Source organism: Eucyclogobius newberryi, unplaced genomic scaffold (genome assembly GCF_026437365.1).
Source record: "Eucyclogobius newberryi isolate DKJ021-1_F unplaced genomic scaffold, fEucNew1.0.hap1 SCAF_6, whole genome shotgun sequence".
NCBI lineage: Eukaryota > Metazoa > Chordata > Actinopteri > Gobiiformes > Gobiidae > Eucyclogobius > Eucyclogobius newberryi.
The window spans coordinates 38,858,917-38,876,385 of record NW_027316278.1 but is presented as its reverse complement, the minus strand read 5'-3'; the positions used below and the strand labels follow the sequence as shown (position 1 = coordinate 38,876,385).

General features: G+C 41.1%; 1 protein-coding gene and 1 long non-coding RNA gene across 2 annotated transcripts in view; one reads left to right on the top strand and one right to left on the bottom strand.

Annotated features, from left to right (window-relative positions):
• Positions 1-543: 543 nt before the first annotated feature.
• Positions 544-2,199, bottom strand: LOC140347616 (uncharacterized). The gene is made up of 3 exons (XR_011924389.1): positions 2,108-2,199; positions 1,252-1,384; positions 544-903 (listed from the first exon to the last, which is right to left on the bottom strand). It is a non-coding gene; the product is annotated as an uncharacterized lncRNA (long non-coding RNA).
• Positions 2,200-4,208: 2,009 nt separating this feature from the next.
• sftpbb (surfactant protein Bb) overlaps positions 4,209-17,469 on the top strand; it is a 47,369-nt gene continuing 34,108 nt past the window's right edge. Inside the window, exons 1-3 of the mRNA XM_072433281.1 lie at positions 4,209-4,281; positions 12,456-12,508; positions 13,509-13,583. Coding sequence (XP_072289382.1) covers positions 4,227-4,281; positions 12,456-12,508; positions 13,509-13,583 — 183 coding nt within the window. The 5' untranslated portion in view covers positions 4,209-4,226. The remainder of the gene's footprint in view (positions 4,282-12,455; positions 12,509-13,508; positions 13,584-17,469) is intronic.

Sequence of the window (17,469 nt, the reverse complement as noted above, 5' to 3'; positions counted from 1 at the left end):
CTGGCCTGAAGCTGTTGAAGTCTTAAAATATAATATAATGTAAAATATAATCATCGATTCTGTTACATAATTGAGTTAAGCAGTAATTATATTCAGTTTCCTTTTGTGTCGTTTTTGTATCATGTCAATCTTTAATAAATACAAAACACATTTGTTTATTAATGTATTTAATAAGAATAATGAACAAGAATGAACTTGTTCAATAAATGCAAATCTGATTATAACTACAAATGATAAATTGATTTTAGCCAGTTTTAGTTGAGTTTTAAAGCTCCAATGAGTTTTAAAGCTACAATGTGGGAGTCCCTTATTAAGGGGTTTTGGAGTCTGTGTAATGTTCATTATTATTATCATCATTAATAGAATCAGAAAATGTATTGCCATTGTCAAAGAACAGAATTCACAAACAGTGGAACTTGCTTTGGTGATTTAGTGCAACATAAAAATATTAACAATGATAAAACAACCTGTATAAGTCAAATAGAACAAACTGAATAAGATAAGATATTCCTTTATTGTCCACACATGAGGAAATTTCGTTGTTGCAACACAGTAGATACAGAGGAAAAGGACAGAAAACTTATAGGAAGTTTAAAAAACACTCTTTATTGATCGATCTTAATAGAAGAAGATCTTAATAGATAAACAAAAACTCCTATAGACAGAACCTCTCATACCTTAATAAGGAATGGAGGGGGAAAATAAAGATAAAGATAAAATAAAAACAGCATAAGACAAAATAATAATGGTAAAATAAACACTCTTTTTACATCAGTTATATGCACATGAATGTGACATTATTGCGTTAAATACTGAATATCTCAGTATTTAACAAGACTTTGTTTCCATGGCTACGCAGTCTTCTGTACTTCAGTAACTGCTCCGTTCAGCTCCATCGTTTGACTGAGACAAACAGAACATGTCACAGCTTTAGATTATACAAGTCACATAACATACACTTCATATGTTTTAGATTATACAAGTCATATAACATACACTTCATATGTTTTAGATTATACAAGTCATATAACATACACTTCATATGTTTTAGATTATACAAGTCATATAACATACACTTCACATGTTTGTCCTGAAGCTGCTTCACAGACACATGTGACACATCAGTGGCTCTTTTGAAGAACAATTATCATTTAGTTTTTTTGGTCATAACAAAACAAACATTTTATAAATTCAAAATACTGATTCTACACAGTTTACTTTTAGTCGAGGGAGAAGTAATTATTAAAATACCTTTTGCTTTGGAGTCGTCAGGAGTTTACTTGAGATGACTCTGTGTCTGCAGTGACCTGTAGTGACCTGTAGTGACCTGCAGTGACCTGTAGAGCTCTGGACAGCACAGACAGACTAAACTCACTGGTCAGCTCTGAAGATGAGAAAGATACTCATTAGAACATTGATATATTCTGCACATTTAACAGAGAAAAGCTGGATTATGTTATTGACAGATTTACATTTCGCTCTGTAAAACAAAAGTTCCTCTTTTCACATTAATTTTTAAAGCTAGAACCAAAAGTCATTTACTTTTGCATAAGTTTAAACCTTAGAAGTTAGAACATAACTGACATGTTTGCTAAATCTCTACATATTCCATGGAAGTAAATCCATGACATTCCTATAGAAAACAAGCGTGTGCTTTGCTGTTTAAACACAGCACACGTCATTATGAAATATGTAATAAAACCTCAAATGTGGTCTCAGCCCCTGTGAGACACGACTGTCACTTTTAAACACCTTTACATTTATGTATGTAAGATATGACCCATTTCAGCAGGTTATATTTGAATTATTGGTTGTTTTTTATAGCACATAATACAAACATCACTTTATTTCCCTTCTTTCTCTAGTTTTCCTTGATCTGTGCATAACCTCTTGTCTAATAGAACATTTAGTAAGAGAAATAATTAGTTATTTATTTGCAGAAGCACGAGCCATCACGACGTGTTATTGCATCTTTGTGTAGCTAAACTTTAGCTTACGTTAGCTCGTGTTAGCTCGTGTTAACTTGTGTTAACTGTGTAATCGTTGTTTTACACTTCATATGGAACGATGTGTGAATCGTGAGGAATGACATACAAACACAACTTACGTGTATCGTGGTCTCGTCTGGTCACATTCTTCTGTTTGTGTTTAGTTTCCGTCACATGTTCTCCTGAGGCTCGTTCATGAGGGTCACGTGCGCGCTCGGTGCGCGTACACCGTTCACCGGAAGGTTAAAAATGTATTTTTTAAGTATTTTAGAAACAGTTGAAGAATGAAATTCCTTCTATTTTATTTTTAGACTAAAAACAATTTAGCATGTTTGGTAATTTTAGAGGCCGAACTCCTGAAATGATCCGACCAAAAGGCTGCATTCTGCGGAGTGGCCACTACTCACTGTGGAGCCAGAGGCAGCCAGATAATATAATACAACCATGCACAAGAGTAACGCTCCTTCAACGGGAAACAGCTGTTCTTCTTCTTCTTGTGTATTAACGGCAGACTGCGGGCCAAACGGCGCATTGCTGCCTGTTACTGGTGGAAGTCCGCTATGACATTTTACTACCACAGCACTGTTCCGTCCATCAGAGCTCTGGACGCAGCACTGTTCAGTCCATCAGAGCTCTGGACGCAGCACTGTTCAGTCCATCAGAGCTCTGGACGCAGCACTGTTCCGTCCATCAGAGCTCTGGACGCAGCACTGTTCCGTCCATCAGAGCTCTGGACGCAGCACTGTTCCGTCCATCAGAGCTCTGGACGCAGCACTGTTCCGTCCATCAGAGCTCTGGACGCAGCACTGTTCCGTCCATCAGAGCTCTGGACGCAGCACTGTTCCGTCCATCAGAGCTCTGGACGCAGCACTGTTCAGTCCATCAGAGCTCTGGACGCAGCACTGTTCAGTCCATCAGAGCTCTGGACGCAGCACTGTTCAGTCCATCAGAGCTCTGGACGCAGCACTGTTCCGTCCATCAGAGCTCTGGACGCAGCACTGTTCCGTCCATCAGAGCTCTGGACGCAGCACTGTTCCGTCCATCAGAGCTCTGGACGCAGCACTGTTCCGTCCATCAGAGCTCTGGACGCAGCACTGTTCCGTCCATCAGAGCTCTGGACGCAGCACTGTTCCGTCCATCAGAGCTCTGGACGCAGCACTGTTCCGTCCATCAGAGCTCTGGACGCAGCACTGTTCCGTCCATCAGAGCTCTGGACGCAGCACTGTTCCGTCCATCAGAGCTCTGGACGCAGCACTGTTCCGTCCATCAGAGCTCTGGACGCAGCACTGTTCCGTCCATCAGAGCTCTGGACGCAGCACTGTTCCGTCCATCAGAGCTCTGGACGCAGCACTGTTCAGTCCATCAGAGCTCTGGACGCAGCACTGTTCCGTCCATCAGAGCTCTGGACGCAGCACTGTTCAGTCCATCAGAGCTCTGGACGCAGCACTGTTCAGTCCATCAGAGCTCTGGACACCGCGCTGTTGTCATGTACGTTTAAATATATAAATTATACACATATATGTAAACTATTTTATTTCCAAACATTTGGTTTGATTTTATAGAAACGACATTTATGGATGAACTATTTTCCTAAAAAATTTCAAATTTCAAAGTCCGAATGTCATTTTATCCATTTGTCTGATGTCTGTCCACCCTCGGCGCATCTCGACGCGGTTCTTTTTTAAACGTAAGACACGCGCATGCGCACGTACACGCGCACAGGGGCCGTGGCTTCCCACAGCAGTTCAGCAGTAGATTTGACGGGGAAACATCAACCTGCCTTTATTTTGAAAGAAAAAGAAAAGACGCGGCTCCATCAAGGCTTTTATTGTATTTCCAGACACAGTGCCCGGAATATATGAAACATTTAGTAAATACAGTTTAGAACTGCAGAGGTTTGGCACAGAAATGTACATTTATTTTTTATTGCCCAATAGGGAGTTTCTACAGAGCCGCGGCGCGCGGCCGAAACTGCTGCGCTATTTGACCGCGCCGGGTTAGGGTTAGGGTCAGGGTTAGGGTCAGGGTCAGGGTCAGCCATGAGGCTGTATGGCCGTGCCTCGGCTCCTGAAACTGCTGGGCTATTTGACACGCCGCGGCTCTGTAGCCACGGCCTTTCCAATAACGGGCACGTGCGCCTCAGTCCGTTGCTGTGATTGGCTGTGGCCCTGTCCTGGTTTCCGGAGCCGCGCTCTTATTATTGCTGTTTCATTTCTGTTGGTGACTTCTCCTCTCGTCATGGCGCATTCCGGGTTCATCACAGCCGCAGCTCTGCTCTCGGTCCTCGGCCTGGGTAAGTCCACATCCCCGGTCCTCCCGGTCCTCACGGTCCACTACCCCCCCGGTCCTCCCGGTCCACTACGTCCTGGGTCCTCCCGGTCCACTACGCCCCCGGTCCTCACGGTCCTCACGGTCCACTACGCCCCCGGTCCTCACGGTCCTCACGGTCCACTACGCCCCCGGTCCTCACGGTCCTCACGGTCCACTACGCCCCCGGTCCTCACGGTCCACTACGTCCTGGGTCCTCCCGGTCCACTACGCCCCCGGTCCTCACGGTCCTCACGGTCCACTACGCCCCCGGTCCTCACGGTCCTCACGGTCCACTACGCCCCCGGTCCTCACGGTCCTCACGGTCCACTACGCCCCCGGTCCTCACGGTCCTCACGGTCCACTACGCCCCCGGTCCTCCCGGTCCACTACGTCCTGGGTCCTCCCGGTCCACTACGTCCCCGGTCCTCACGGTCCTCCCGGTCCTCACGGTCCTCCCGGTCCACTACGTCCCCGGTCCTCACGGTCCTCCCGGTCCTCACGGTCCACTACGCCCCCGGTCCTCACGGTCCTCACGGTCCACTACGCCCCCGGTCCTCACGGTCCTCACGGTCCTCACGGTCCTCACGGTCCTCACGGTCCTCACGGTCCACTACGCCCCCGGTCCTCACGGTCCTCACGGTCCTCCCGGTCCTCACGGTCCACTACGCCCCCGGTCCTCACGGTCCTCACGGTCCACTACGCCCCCGGTCCTCACGGTGAAAGGAACCAAGTCTGTGGAATGCAGTTTGAATCTGGGGTTTGGTGTTTAGTCTGTTTGCATTTTTGATTGTTCTTTTAAATAGGCCACTTTGTTGCCGTGTTGTTGTTCTTGTTGTGTTGTTCCGCCTTTATTCAGGCGGTGTCACGTGAGCGCCCCGAGGTCATTAGCTCCTAAACAAGAAACTCTTTAGAGATAAAACACATGCCAAAATACACATTTACACAGCCAAGCGACTCCAGCCTTGGTTTTAAAATCAGATGCGTATTTTGGGTGCAGCGAATGACACAGCACCCATGGGCACCTCCTCGGGCTGAGACGAGCGCAAAAAAGGAAATACTTTTTTGGAATATTCCGTAGTGCAACACAAGTTGAATTACACCATAAATACCACATGATGGACACAACTACAACCTTTATTCTCCATATGAAGCTTTATTGATGTTTTTATGATTAAATATAGATGATGGATGATAAATTATGAATAAATAATTAATCTTGAATAGATTTTTTATTGCTAAATGCAGAGTCACCAAATTCCCAGCACTGATCAATAGAAACAATCATAGATAGCGGTCAGGACCCCAGGGAGCAGCGGTCAGGACCCCTGGGAGCAGCGGTCAGGACCCCAGGAAGCAGCGGTCAGGACCCCTGGGGCAGCGGTCAGGACCCCAGGGAGCAGCGGTCAGGACCCCTGGGAGCAGGAGGAGCGCTCAGCAGAGTCTGGGTGACGTCCTCTCCCCAGAAGAAACTCCAAACAACTGTCATCATGAGGTTTGGGAACAGAAAGTAGCTTTTGTGGAAAGGAGGAAGGACCTAATGTCTATATAAAAGGCCATTTGACCAAAACGAATGCAAAAAATACAGAAAACAAAACAAAATACAAAGCACATGGGGAGCAAACTGTAAGATTATAAAACTTAATGATACGCCTGAAGAAGCTAGAGTCTCATTGATCAAGATCTTGAGGGACAAAGAGATTAGAACAAAAACTTAAAGAACCTGAGACAAAATATGGATGAGGACATAGATCCTGACCATTTATTTAGCACTATAAATATATTTTCAATCTTTCCTTTAAGACTGGTACATTACCAATCAACATAAAAATATCTTAAATAATCCCAATATACAAAAGTGGTGACAAACATCTCACACTAACTACAGACCTATCTTTCTCCGACCGCAAAAAAACTATTAAACAAAAGACTAAAACTTTTTGTCAAAGATATTAAATAGTGAATAGAAGTCAATACGGCTTTAGGACTCAAGGCTCCACTTCACTGACACTTATTGAGGCTGTGGCAGAAATGCTGTCCACAAAAGCAATATGCAGCTGGACCTGTTATTGACTTGATTTTGATACATTAAATCTAAATCTTTTTTTAAAAAAACTTGAATTTGATGTAAGAGGGGCAGCATTACATTGGGTGAAAAGGTATTTACATAAAAGACAGCAATATGTAAAAATAGGAGTCAACATTTTCTTGTCGTGTAATTGCTTGTGGTGTCCCCCAGGGGCCTGTACTGGGTCTCAATCTATTCCAAATATCTGATCTATTTAAAGACATACTATTGGCTGATGGTTCAAATATATTTTGCACCAGTTATAATTATGCTCATCTTGTTAATGTTCTAAACAATCAATTAGCCGAATTAACATTATTGATGGATACAAACAAATTATCTGTAAATATTCGTAAAACAAAAGTAACGTTCTTTGACAATGGAATCATTGAAGCTGAATCAAACATCTACATGAATAACACAAACATTTAAAAGGCTAACGCATAAAACAAAATGGCTAAACGTATTTCAATGATAAACAAATCTAAACTATTTTTTAATATAAATTCGCTCAGTAACATACTGACCATATCCTACATATACTGACCATATCCTACATACTGACCATATCCTACATATACTGACCATATCCTACATACTGACCATATCCTACACATACTGACCATATCCTACACATACTGACCATATCCTACATACTGACCAAATCCTACATACTGACCATATCCTACACATACTGACCATATCCTACATACTGACCATATCCTACACATACTGACCATATCCTACACATACTGACCATATCCTACATACTGACCATATCCTACATATACTGACCATATCCTACATACTGACCATATCCTACATATACTGACCATATCCTACACATACTGACCATATCCTACATACTGACCATATCCTACACATACTGACCATATCCTACACATACTGACCATTACTGACCATATCCTACACATACTGACCATATCCTACATACTGACCACATCCTACACATACTGACCATATCCTACATACTGACCATATCCTACACATACTGACCATATCCTACATACTGACCATATCCTACATACTGACCATATCCTACACATAATGACCATATCCTACATACTGACCATATCCTACACATACTGACCATATCCTACATACTGACCATATCCTACATACTGTATTGAAGTATGGGACAATAACTTCAAAACAGCATTGAAATTGCGCTTCAAAAAAGAGCATTATGGGTAATGCATAATGATATGTGGATTATACTAAAGCTGAATGATCTTATATTTTACAGCTCAACTGATAATGACAATAATTCTCTTCCTGGTAATGTAAACATTCAAATGCAGTATCAGTTGAGTCGGCAATTTCAAAGTAAAAACATGAGAACAACAAAAATAAGAAAAAGGTTTTGTGTGTCTGTCTGTGGCATTCACATATTTAAAGCATGCATAAACACATGATATTCTCACAGTATGGAGTTTGGAGTATGGAGTTTGGAGTATGGAGTATGGAGTATGGAGTATGGAGTATGGAGTATGGAGTATGGAGTTTGGAGTATGGAGTTTGGAGTATGGAGTTTGGAGTATGGAGTATGGAGTTTGGAGTATGGAGTTTGGAGTATGGAGTATGGAGTATGGAGTATGGAGTTTGGAGTATGGAGTATGGAGTATGGAGTATGGAGTATGGAGTATGGAGTATGGAGTTTGGAGTATGGAGTATGGAGTATGGAGTTTGGAGTATGGAGTATGGAGTATGGAGTATGGAGTTTGGAGTATGGAGTTTGGAGTATGGAGTATGGAGTTTGGAGTTTGGAGTATGGAGTATGGAGTATGGAGTATGGAGTATGGAGTATGGAGTTTGGAGTATGGAGTTTGGAGTTTGGAGTATGGAGTATGGAGTATGGAGTATGGAGTATGGAGTATGGAGTATGGAGTATGGAGTTTGGAGTATGGAGTATGGAGTATGGAGTATGGAGTATGGAGTATGGAGTATGGAGTTTGGAGTATGGAGTATGGAGTATGGAGTATGGAGTATGGAGTATGGAGTATGGAGTTTGGAGTATGGAGTATGGAGTTTGGAGTATGGAGTATGGAGTATGGAGTTTGGAGTATGGAGTATGGAGTATGGAGTATGGAGTTTGGAGTATGGAGTATGGAGTATGGAGTTTGGAGTATGGAGTATGGAGTTTGGAGTATGGAGTTTGGAGTATGGAGTATGGAGTTTGGAGTATGGAGTATGGAGTATGGAGTTTGGAGTATGGAGTATGGAGTATGGAGTTTGGAGTATGGAGTATGGAGTATGGAGTTTGGAGTATGGAGTATGGAGTATGGAGTTTGGAGTATGGAGTATGGAGTATGGAGTATGGAGTATGGAGTTTGGAGTATGGAGTATGAGGGTGCGAGACCATTATAATTATAAACCAGCGTTAAAAACCTTGTGTTGAACATGAGCTTTTACTTTGTTGTATCCTAGTTCAGGTTTTTAAACCTTATGGCTTCATAATTTGTCTTGGAAATGTGACATTTGTTTAGTAAAATGGCTTGTAAACAAAATAACCTGAATATGTTGTATACCAGACGTATATCATGTATATATCATGTGTACATGATGGGGTTCAATAAGTATTACTTCATCCATTCCTTTTCGGGCAAAGTTAATTAAGTTGGTTAGAAAAACATAAAAATGATTTTTCATTTAAGTATGTAAATTATACATTCAAGATGACCTTATCTATATTTTTCTTCTTTTTGTCACGTCTCAGTTCTTCACGTATATATTAAAAGGAATTCATAAATATCTCCATCCATTGCTCAAAATTAATGAAATGAAAAAAGCTATTGAAGGTGAATATTAATATTTCACCATTAAAAACACCAATAACGTTTCTGACGGGGAAAATAAATGTTTTAGTTGATAGATATTGTCATTATTGATAAGTGCTGTGAATTTAGTAACTACATCAAATTATAAAACAGTTATTGAAGATTCATATTCACATTTCATCATTAAAAAAGATAATTAAGCTCCTAATGAAAAATATAAAGTAGTGGATAGATGTTGTCATTATTGATAGATGTAGAGTCCCCAAATTCACAACAATTAACAACTTAAAAGCTATTGCAATTTCAATATTTATAATTAATCATATTTCATCATAAAAAAACATCAATAAAGCTTCATATGGAAAATAAAGGTTGTAGTTGTGTCCACCATGTGGTATTTATTGTGTAATTCAAGTTGTGTTGCACTACGGGATATTCCATCGCAACTATAAAGTATTTCCTTTTTTGGTATTGCTATTTGTTGACGATCCCTAAGCGCTCGTCTTAGCTGTCTATTAAGAGCAGTGTCCAAAATACGCATTTGATTTAATTTTTTGAAACGAGGTTGCAGTCGCTTGGTTGTGTGAATGTGAGTATTTTGGCATGTCTATGATCTCTAAAGAGTTTCATGTTTAGGAGCCATTGACCTCGGAAGTCCAAATCTGTGACTATGGCGCTTTACCAAAACCAGGCACATGGTAATAATTGACATGGCCAGGAAAATTCAGGTGGGTCAGTCTATAAAAGCGGTGTCATTTGAGCCCTCAGACTTAGGGCAGAAATGGTCCTATTTAATTTGTTTAATTATGGTGTTCAAATATCTGAATATGCTACTATTGAAGAGTAAAATGTTATTGCACATTTTGCCATGTCTGCAATTCAATGTAGACAATTTGTATTTGATATTCAAAAAGCAAAACGTTGAGTACATTTTTTTGTCTGTTTTTAGATTTCTTTACACTGATTTGTGACCATTTTTGCTCCACCTTAACCTTTCTGGGGGAGTGTCAGCCACCCATCTCCTCCCATCTCCTCCCATCTCCACCCATCTCCTCCCATCTCCGCCTAGAGCGGACAAAGTCACAATTTTGCCTCTGCTGCTCATTTTTCGGTGTTGTTCTGTATTTCTTGACCCGTGGGTTGTGTGGGTTGTGTGGGTTGTGTGGGTTGAGTGGGTTGTGTGGGTTGTGTGGGTTGAGAGGGTTGAGTGGGTTGAGTGGGTTGTGTGGGTTGTGTGGGTTGAGTGGGTTGTGTGGGTTGTGTGGGTTGTGTGGGTTGAGAGGGTTGAGTGGGTTGAGTGGGTTGTGTGGGTTGTGTGGGTTGTGTGGGTTGTGTGGGTTGAGTGGGTTGTGTGGGTTGTGTGGGTTGTGTGGGTTGAGTGGGTTGAGTGGGTTGTGTGGGTTGTGTGGGTTGTGTGGGTTGAGTGGGTTGAGTGGGTTGTGTGGGTTGAGTGGGTTGAGTGGGTTGTGTGGGTTGTGTGGGTTGTGTGGGTTGAGTGGGTTGAGTGGGTTGTGTGGGTTGTGCTGGGCGTGTTTTATGGTGGTTTGGTGTTAGTTTTATTGTCACTTTTGCCGGCTTTTGCTTCCAGCTAGGCTGAGTTCGGGCCCCTGGGGCTAAGCTGTTAGCTGCAGGGGTTGAGTGCAAAGTAACTTTAAAAGAAAATGGTGGGCAAATTAAAAAATAAAATTCAATAAAAGCAAACAAAAACAAAGAGTGCGTGTTGCTCTGTCTAATATGACCAGTTTTTGTTGAAATAAACCTGTTTTAATGAAAAGTTCTCAAATAAAGAATAATCATTACTTCAGAATATTGTTTATTATTTTCAATGTCTTCTATTGATAACTATAATTATGTAGATAATGTAGAGAGGTGGTAGTAGGGCCTATATTCTAAGAATCCAAGAAATGTATTTAGAATAACATTTTATTTGTAAATTTGACTTTAAAATTTAATTTTCATTCAGTCCTTCCCTTTTAAAAATGCCAAGGAAAGTCCGTGAAACAACTTATTAAAAAACTCTCGCCTTATAATGATCAAAAACAGCTCTGGGATCTCCATCTCAAGGAAACTTTCAGTGTTGTCTCTGGCTCCGGTAAAGTCTCCATATCCAGGATCTTTTCATATTCCTGACCTCCGTCCTCGGCTGCAGCGTCTGTAGCTCATCCATATTTTCTGAAATATGTTGCTCCGTCCCTCCTCCCTTTATGTTGGATTCAATTTGATCAAATAAGGCTGTGCCACGCCCTGCTCTCATTCACCTCTCAGCAATGCATTATAAGGACCAACTAGGGCTGGGTATTACCAAGACCCTCGCGATACGATACATATCCCGATACAGGGCTCATGGTACAATATATATCCCGATACACGTATATTCCGATACAATTCCCTCATTACGATACGTATCTCAATACATTTTAGAAAAAGGGGTCTTAAAAATTTAACAAATGGGTAATTTTTTACTCTGGATAAGAAAATGTATGAAATTTCATGTTTATCCACAAAGCACTTATTTATAAATCCATTCTGCTCTAATAACTTCATCCAACCAACTGATCCAAATAGAAATGTATGGATCCATATATTTCTGCCGGTGGTGGAGTGGTTAAGGCACAGCACACGTATGCCAGGCTCCGGGTGCGGCCGGCCACAGTGTTGTGGGTTCGGGTCCCAACTTCGGCTGTTTGCTGCGTGTTCTCCCCTCTCTCTCATCCTTCACTTCCGGGACTTTTAGCCATATTAGCTCATTAGCTTTTGAGGCAGTCGGGCCTCGGGCCGTCAGCTTAGGTTGTTTAGCTCCCATAGCGTTACCTGTATAGCGTATATTGGACTCGTTCCCCTGAAACAGGAGTTCTCAAGTAATTGATTGACAATTATAAATCCAAAAACATCAACAAAAAGGGTTTAGAAACCAGAATGTTTTTGTGTGGTTTAATAAATAAAATATCAAAGCAATTAATTACACATTTGGTTTCACAGGCCATGTCGTATTGAGATTTGATCCATTCTCAAATGCCAGTTTCCCCTTTTGAAATATGATGAATTATGGATATTAAACTTCAATAGCTTTTTTAATATTTGATGTAGAGTCAATACATTCCCAGCACAATATCTGTCTGCTCCAAGCTTTATTTTTCCATCAGATGCTAGTTTTAGCCACTCTTTGGATCAGGTCTTACGTGTTCGAGGGAAGGCTCAGATTTCAAGGCCTCCTCCGAGCTCTTTGGATTCTTTGCCCCGCACAAATTCCTCTTTATGCTTATGTTTGTGCTTTTGTGTCTGTGGCCCCTTTAGGTTCCTCCAGGATGGTTCCAGATCCTTTCATGGCCCTCAAACCCAAAGATCTAGTGAGGCTTTTTTCTTTTCCAATTCACATACAATCTACAGACTATTTCTTTATCTTCAATAAAGACATATCTAAAATCACTGAGGCAGATTTAGGCACAATAAACCCCATGACTTACTATGACTTGGAGGAAAGACAACAACAAAAAAACACTATAGAGGTTCAATGCTATTATACTTAATAACCTTGTGTTTAAGGAAAAATGTCTCAACAATGAGAAATGACACTGGGAAAACTTCTCTGTCCATTCTCTGGATGCTTCTAAAGCAGCCATAGCCTCGGCAAAAAAGAAACAAAGTGAGTAAAATCTAAATGAAGAAAAAGTAAAATAGCTGTAGGTAAATCATGCCAAGAAAGGGTGTCACTAAATGCTACAGTTTGGAGTATGAGGAGAAAGTTTAACTTCAGGTTGGTACATGGGAACTCCCAGAACATGGAAGGTAATCGGTTAATTTTTTTGCACATTCGTAAACAATTTTAAAAGATTTCAAATAAATTAAAAAATATATAAACTTTATAGTTTATAGTAATAAAAAAAAATAACAAGTAAGAAGTTTCTGCTTAAAACAACACATTTCATTCCCAAAACAACAACATTTCACTTGACCAGTCCAAACGTTTTTGTATATAAAGAATACATAAAGGATTAATTAACTCACTAGACTCTTTGTAAACAGTTACAGTACCCTTAAAATAAGAAACTTGTTTGTAAAACTTTATGTTGAGCGAGACCAGTGGTCCCTGGGGTTCAGGGCTGTGGCTCTGCATTTTGTCATTTTACAGCGTTTGTTCCGTCCGTGTTGCAACACTGGAATTTCCCCATTGAGGTTATCTTATCTTATCTTTGAAAGTATGTAGTTGATTATTCAGTCAAATTTTATTTGAACTTACTCTTCATTAAAGCAAATAGATATTTGTCTTTCAGCCTCAGTTCATTTGTAAATCTAGTACATTTGATAGTTGTTGTGACAGAATTAATTGTGTGTGTGTGTGTGTGTCAGTCCACAGATGTTTGCTCAGAGTGCAGCGGCCTCCTGCTTCTTTCCAACAACATGATCTCCAGCTCCAGCTCTAAGGTTTGTCCATTCTCCCTCTTCTTCTCAGCTCCTGTGGAAGTTCTTGGTTCAATCAGCCACATCTGACAGGTCTATCTCTTTGAATTTTATATTTTGTCATTGTGTCAACAGCAGCTTCAAGATAAATATGCTATATGAGTTGGCCCAATAGCTAAATTTCATTTGTTGTCCTAAGGCATGTAAAAACATTAAACCTTTAAATAGTTAACAACAGACGCAAAATTGCAGTTTTTATTCAGTTTCCGTTGTAATGTCTGGTGTGCTAAAAAGTACTAAAAGACAGTCGGCGGAGGCCGACACACCGAGAGAGAGAGACACAGAAAGAGAGACTTACACACAGAGAGACAGAGACAGGCAGGTGCAGACGCAGGCAGGCGCAGGCAGACGCCGCCAAACGCAGGCAGGCGCAGATGCAGGCAGGTGCAGGCAGGCGCAGGCAGAAGGCCTGTGAGGTGCTTCGCTGAAAAGAGGCAGCACGATACCTGCACACTGTAAAAATCAGGCTGCATTATAGTGTGATTAATAAACAGGGTGAAGTGTCTATAGTTCTATATCATCCCTAATGGGGAGTGGAGCGTGTCAGCCTCTCCGGACACAAGAACGCAGCACCAGAAGAGCCAAAGGTTGAACAAACACACAGGTTGGTCAGGAGAAAGTTGGGGCCGTTTTGACGAGGTTTCGGAGCAAAATACTCTTTATTTAATGAGAATCTGCCTCATTATCACAATTAACATGAGGCGCAGTGCTGCACTTGTGTAGGGTGGTCAAACTCGTTAACAGAAAACTCAAGTTCAGACAGAAGAATTTGCAGCAGTGGTTCTCTGGAGCCTCTCAGCACAGAGGAGAGTGTAAGACATATACATATATATTGACATGATTGCTGCAGAACAAAGCAAATGTGGTCCGCCACAGCACTCTGCGTTTACAACCTCATCCCCCTGGGGCCACACCTCCATGATAACAAGACGGAAGATAATTAACCCTCACAAATGGCTCCACTCCTGTGGTGAAGTGGAATTGTCCCACTGTAGCCAAAATCTCTTTGCTGGATGGAAAAGTTTCTCAAAGACAAAATTCTTGAATGGCTATAGTTCACATTTAGACTACGGTAACTCCATGTTTCACTATGTGACCTAAATCTGTAACCAAACCATGTTTGCTAAACCTTAAGAACTGTGTTGAAATGTTTATGCCATTGTGCTGGTTCAAGTCTAAATTGTCCAAATTAGAAACAATAAGTTTGGAGAGTTAAAGCCAGTCTTAAGGTCACTCCCACTTTAAGCCCCTCTCTGTCTCTCTTCCTGCTGAACCTTTGATACCACGACAATGGCCGAAGTCACCTTTTTCTCAGCTAAAGAATGCACAAGTTGGCAGATATCAAAATCTGCTCCTGAAAACAGCTTAGGACCTGCTGCTGCTTCGTTGGATTCTTCAACACCTTTGAACGCTAAACTCTGCACTAAGATCAGCGCTGCAGACGGCTCTAAGGATCCAAAGAGGCCACATCTGAGCCTTTCATCGGACACGTCAGACTGATCCAAAAGAGTCTGCAGAGTCTGGCATTGGAAGTAGTTGAGGTTTCCGACTTCGAAAAAAGAGTAAACATGGAAAACACAAAAGTGGTAACACAACGGAACATGGGGCTGACCCCAATGAGAGCTGAACTTAGAGCAGGGTGTATCACAGCCCAATTCCACAAAATTGAATACGACATAAAGGAGCTCAAAACCAAGTTCTGTGCTAAGAATGCCAGAAGAGTGCTCCTCTTTTAATTTATGCTTCATGTTAGTTGTCTGCTCTGTACATACAATTCTGTGTCTAATGGTATCACTGAAGTGAAGTAACGGATAGCTTTGGCATATACTATTGGAGGAAAAAAGGCCATCACAAAGAAATGGCAGACACAAACATTGCCAACAATGCACTGGATGGACATAATACCATACATCAAACAAATGGAATAACTTACATTTGGACTTAATTTGGAAAACAACAAATTCAACAGACTTCTGACCAAATGGAACTTTTATATTAGTGTAAATGTGCGGTGATTTTGTTTATTTAATCAGAATCAGAAAAAGGTTTATTGCCAGTGAACAAAATTCCCAAAGATGGGAACGTGTTTTGGCATTATGATACAACATGCAACGATTTATTATATTATTGCAAAGTATATAAAATCAAATGCATGCATAAATTAAGAATTTACTAATAAACTAATAATTAACTTATTAGTTATTGGTTTCAATAGTTGTTTAAGTGGCAGGTGTTCAAGTATTCATGACCGTAACCTCTTGCCTGAGGGGAGTGGCTCAAATATGTGACTGACCGTGGCTAAACCAGTTACATGTCTACCCGGAGACATTTTGAGTTATTCACAGATTTTGAAAGTGTGAATTCAATGATGTCTCACTCATGTAGATCTGATAATATTTGAGTAAGTTGTGGTCATTTGAATGTATACAACTCTCAAACCCATTCACTGAGAAAACGGGGCTCAAAGTTTCTCACCGGAGTGAGCCCAGAGTCACAGGGGGGCTCATTTGCATCTCATTGAGATAAGCCCTCCCCCTGTCACACTGACAGCCCCTCCCCCCTACAGCTGTCACTAAAGACTCAAGAGGAGTGTTATTATTGATGGTAACTGGACTTGAATCAGAATTAGAAGTTACTATATTAAAATGGAAATACTTGGATTACAAAAGGCCCTGAATAGAATCAAAGAATCAGAATGAGAATAGGGTTCATTGCATTTGTCGATAAACATAATTCACAGGTGATTCATTCAATACAAACAACAAAAGATAAGATAAGATAGCCTTTAATGTTACAACACAGTAGATACAGGGGGAAAGGACAGTAACTTATAGGAAGTTTAAAAAACACTCTTAATAGAAGAACTCTTATAAACAGATGCCAGGGCCAGGTATACGAACTGCAACGGGTCCATGGCTTTAATATATATGAGATATGAGATAATAGATATGATATGTACACCACCAGAGTCCAATTACATCAGAGATCACATCCTCATCCTCTTCTTCATCTGTGTACTCTTCTGTGCTGTGACTCTCGGCTCTTGGCATCAAAGCTGTAAACAAATAACAGGACATTTAAGAAATGGCTAACTATTTCACATAAAACACTCATTAACTATTTATTCTTTTTAACACAATGTGAGAGTTTCAATATAAATACCTGAAGTGCTGATAACTCTTGATCTTTGGAAGCCGTCTGAAGAAGGGACTCAGATGCTTCTGCCAGTCGAAGTTCTTGACAAACACTTTGCCATCCGCCGTTCCAACAAGCTGTGGGATACTGAGGTGAGACTCAGGAGAGCTGTTTTCCACTACCTGATGACAAGGGCGACACTGTAAAAAAATGAGAACAGAAGAAACATATCTTAAGCAGAGAGTAGCACTGAAGTTTTGCCCGGCTAATGTTTACACATTACAGTAGTCAAATAATATAAACTAACCTCAGCGATGTCTTCCAAAGTGTCAACCCTGGTCTTCATGTATGCTCGCTTGATAAGTCCAAAGCCGCAATCAGGGGAGAATTTGGTGTGGCCAGCAATGAGGAAGTGGATGTCCATTGTGTAGTGAAGCTTGGCCCCGGCTGCAGAGGGTTGGACGGAAAGTGTATCTGTAGTAGACAGAGAGAGAGAGAGAAAGGAGATTAGATTAATACATATGACATTTGATTAAGACGTATATGTCTCTACGTCATAAGGCGCTGGTACAGCTGGCAGCCCGGTGTAAACGCTCTCTCTTCTTTCTCACACTTATTGTGCTTTATCTCCTATATTTTGTAAATATAGTTAGTATATTTTTTCTATTTTACTGTACGATAGGGACACGCGCTGGAATAGTTTTTTAATTCAACT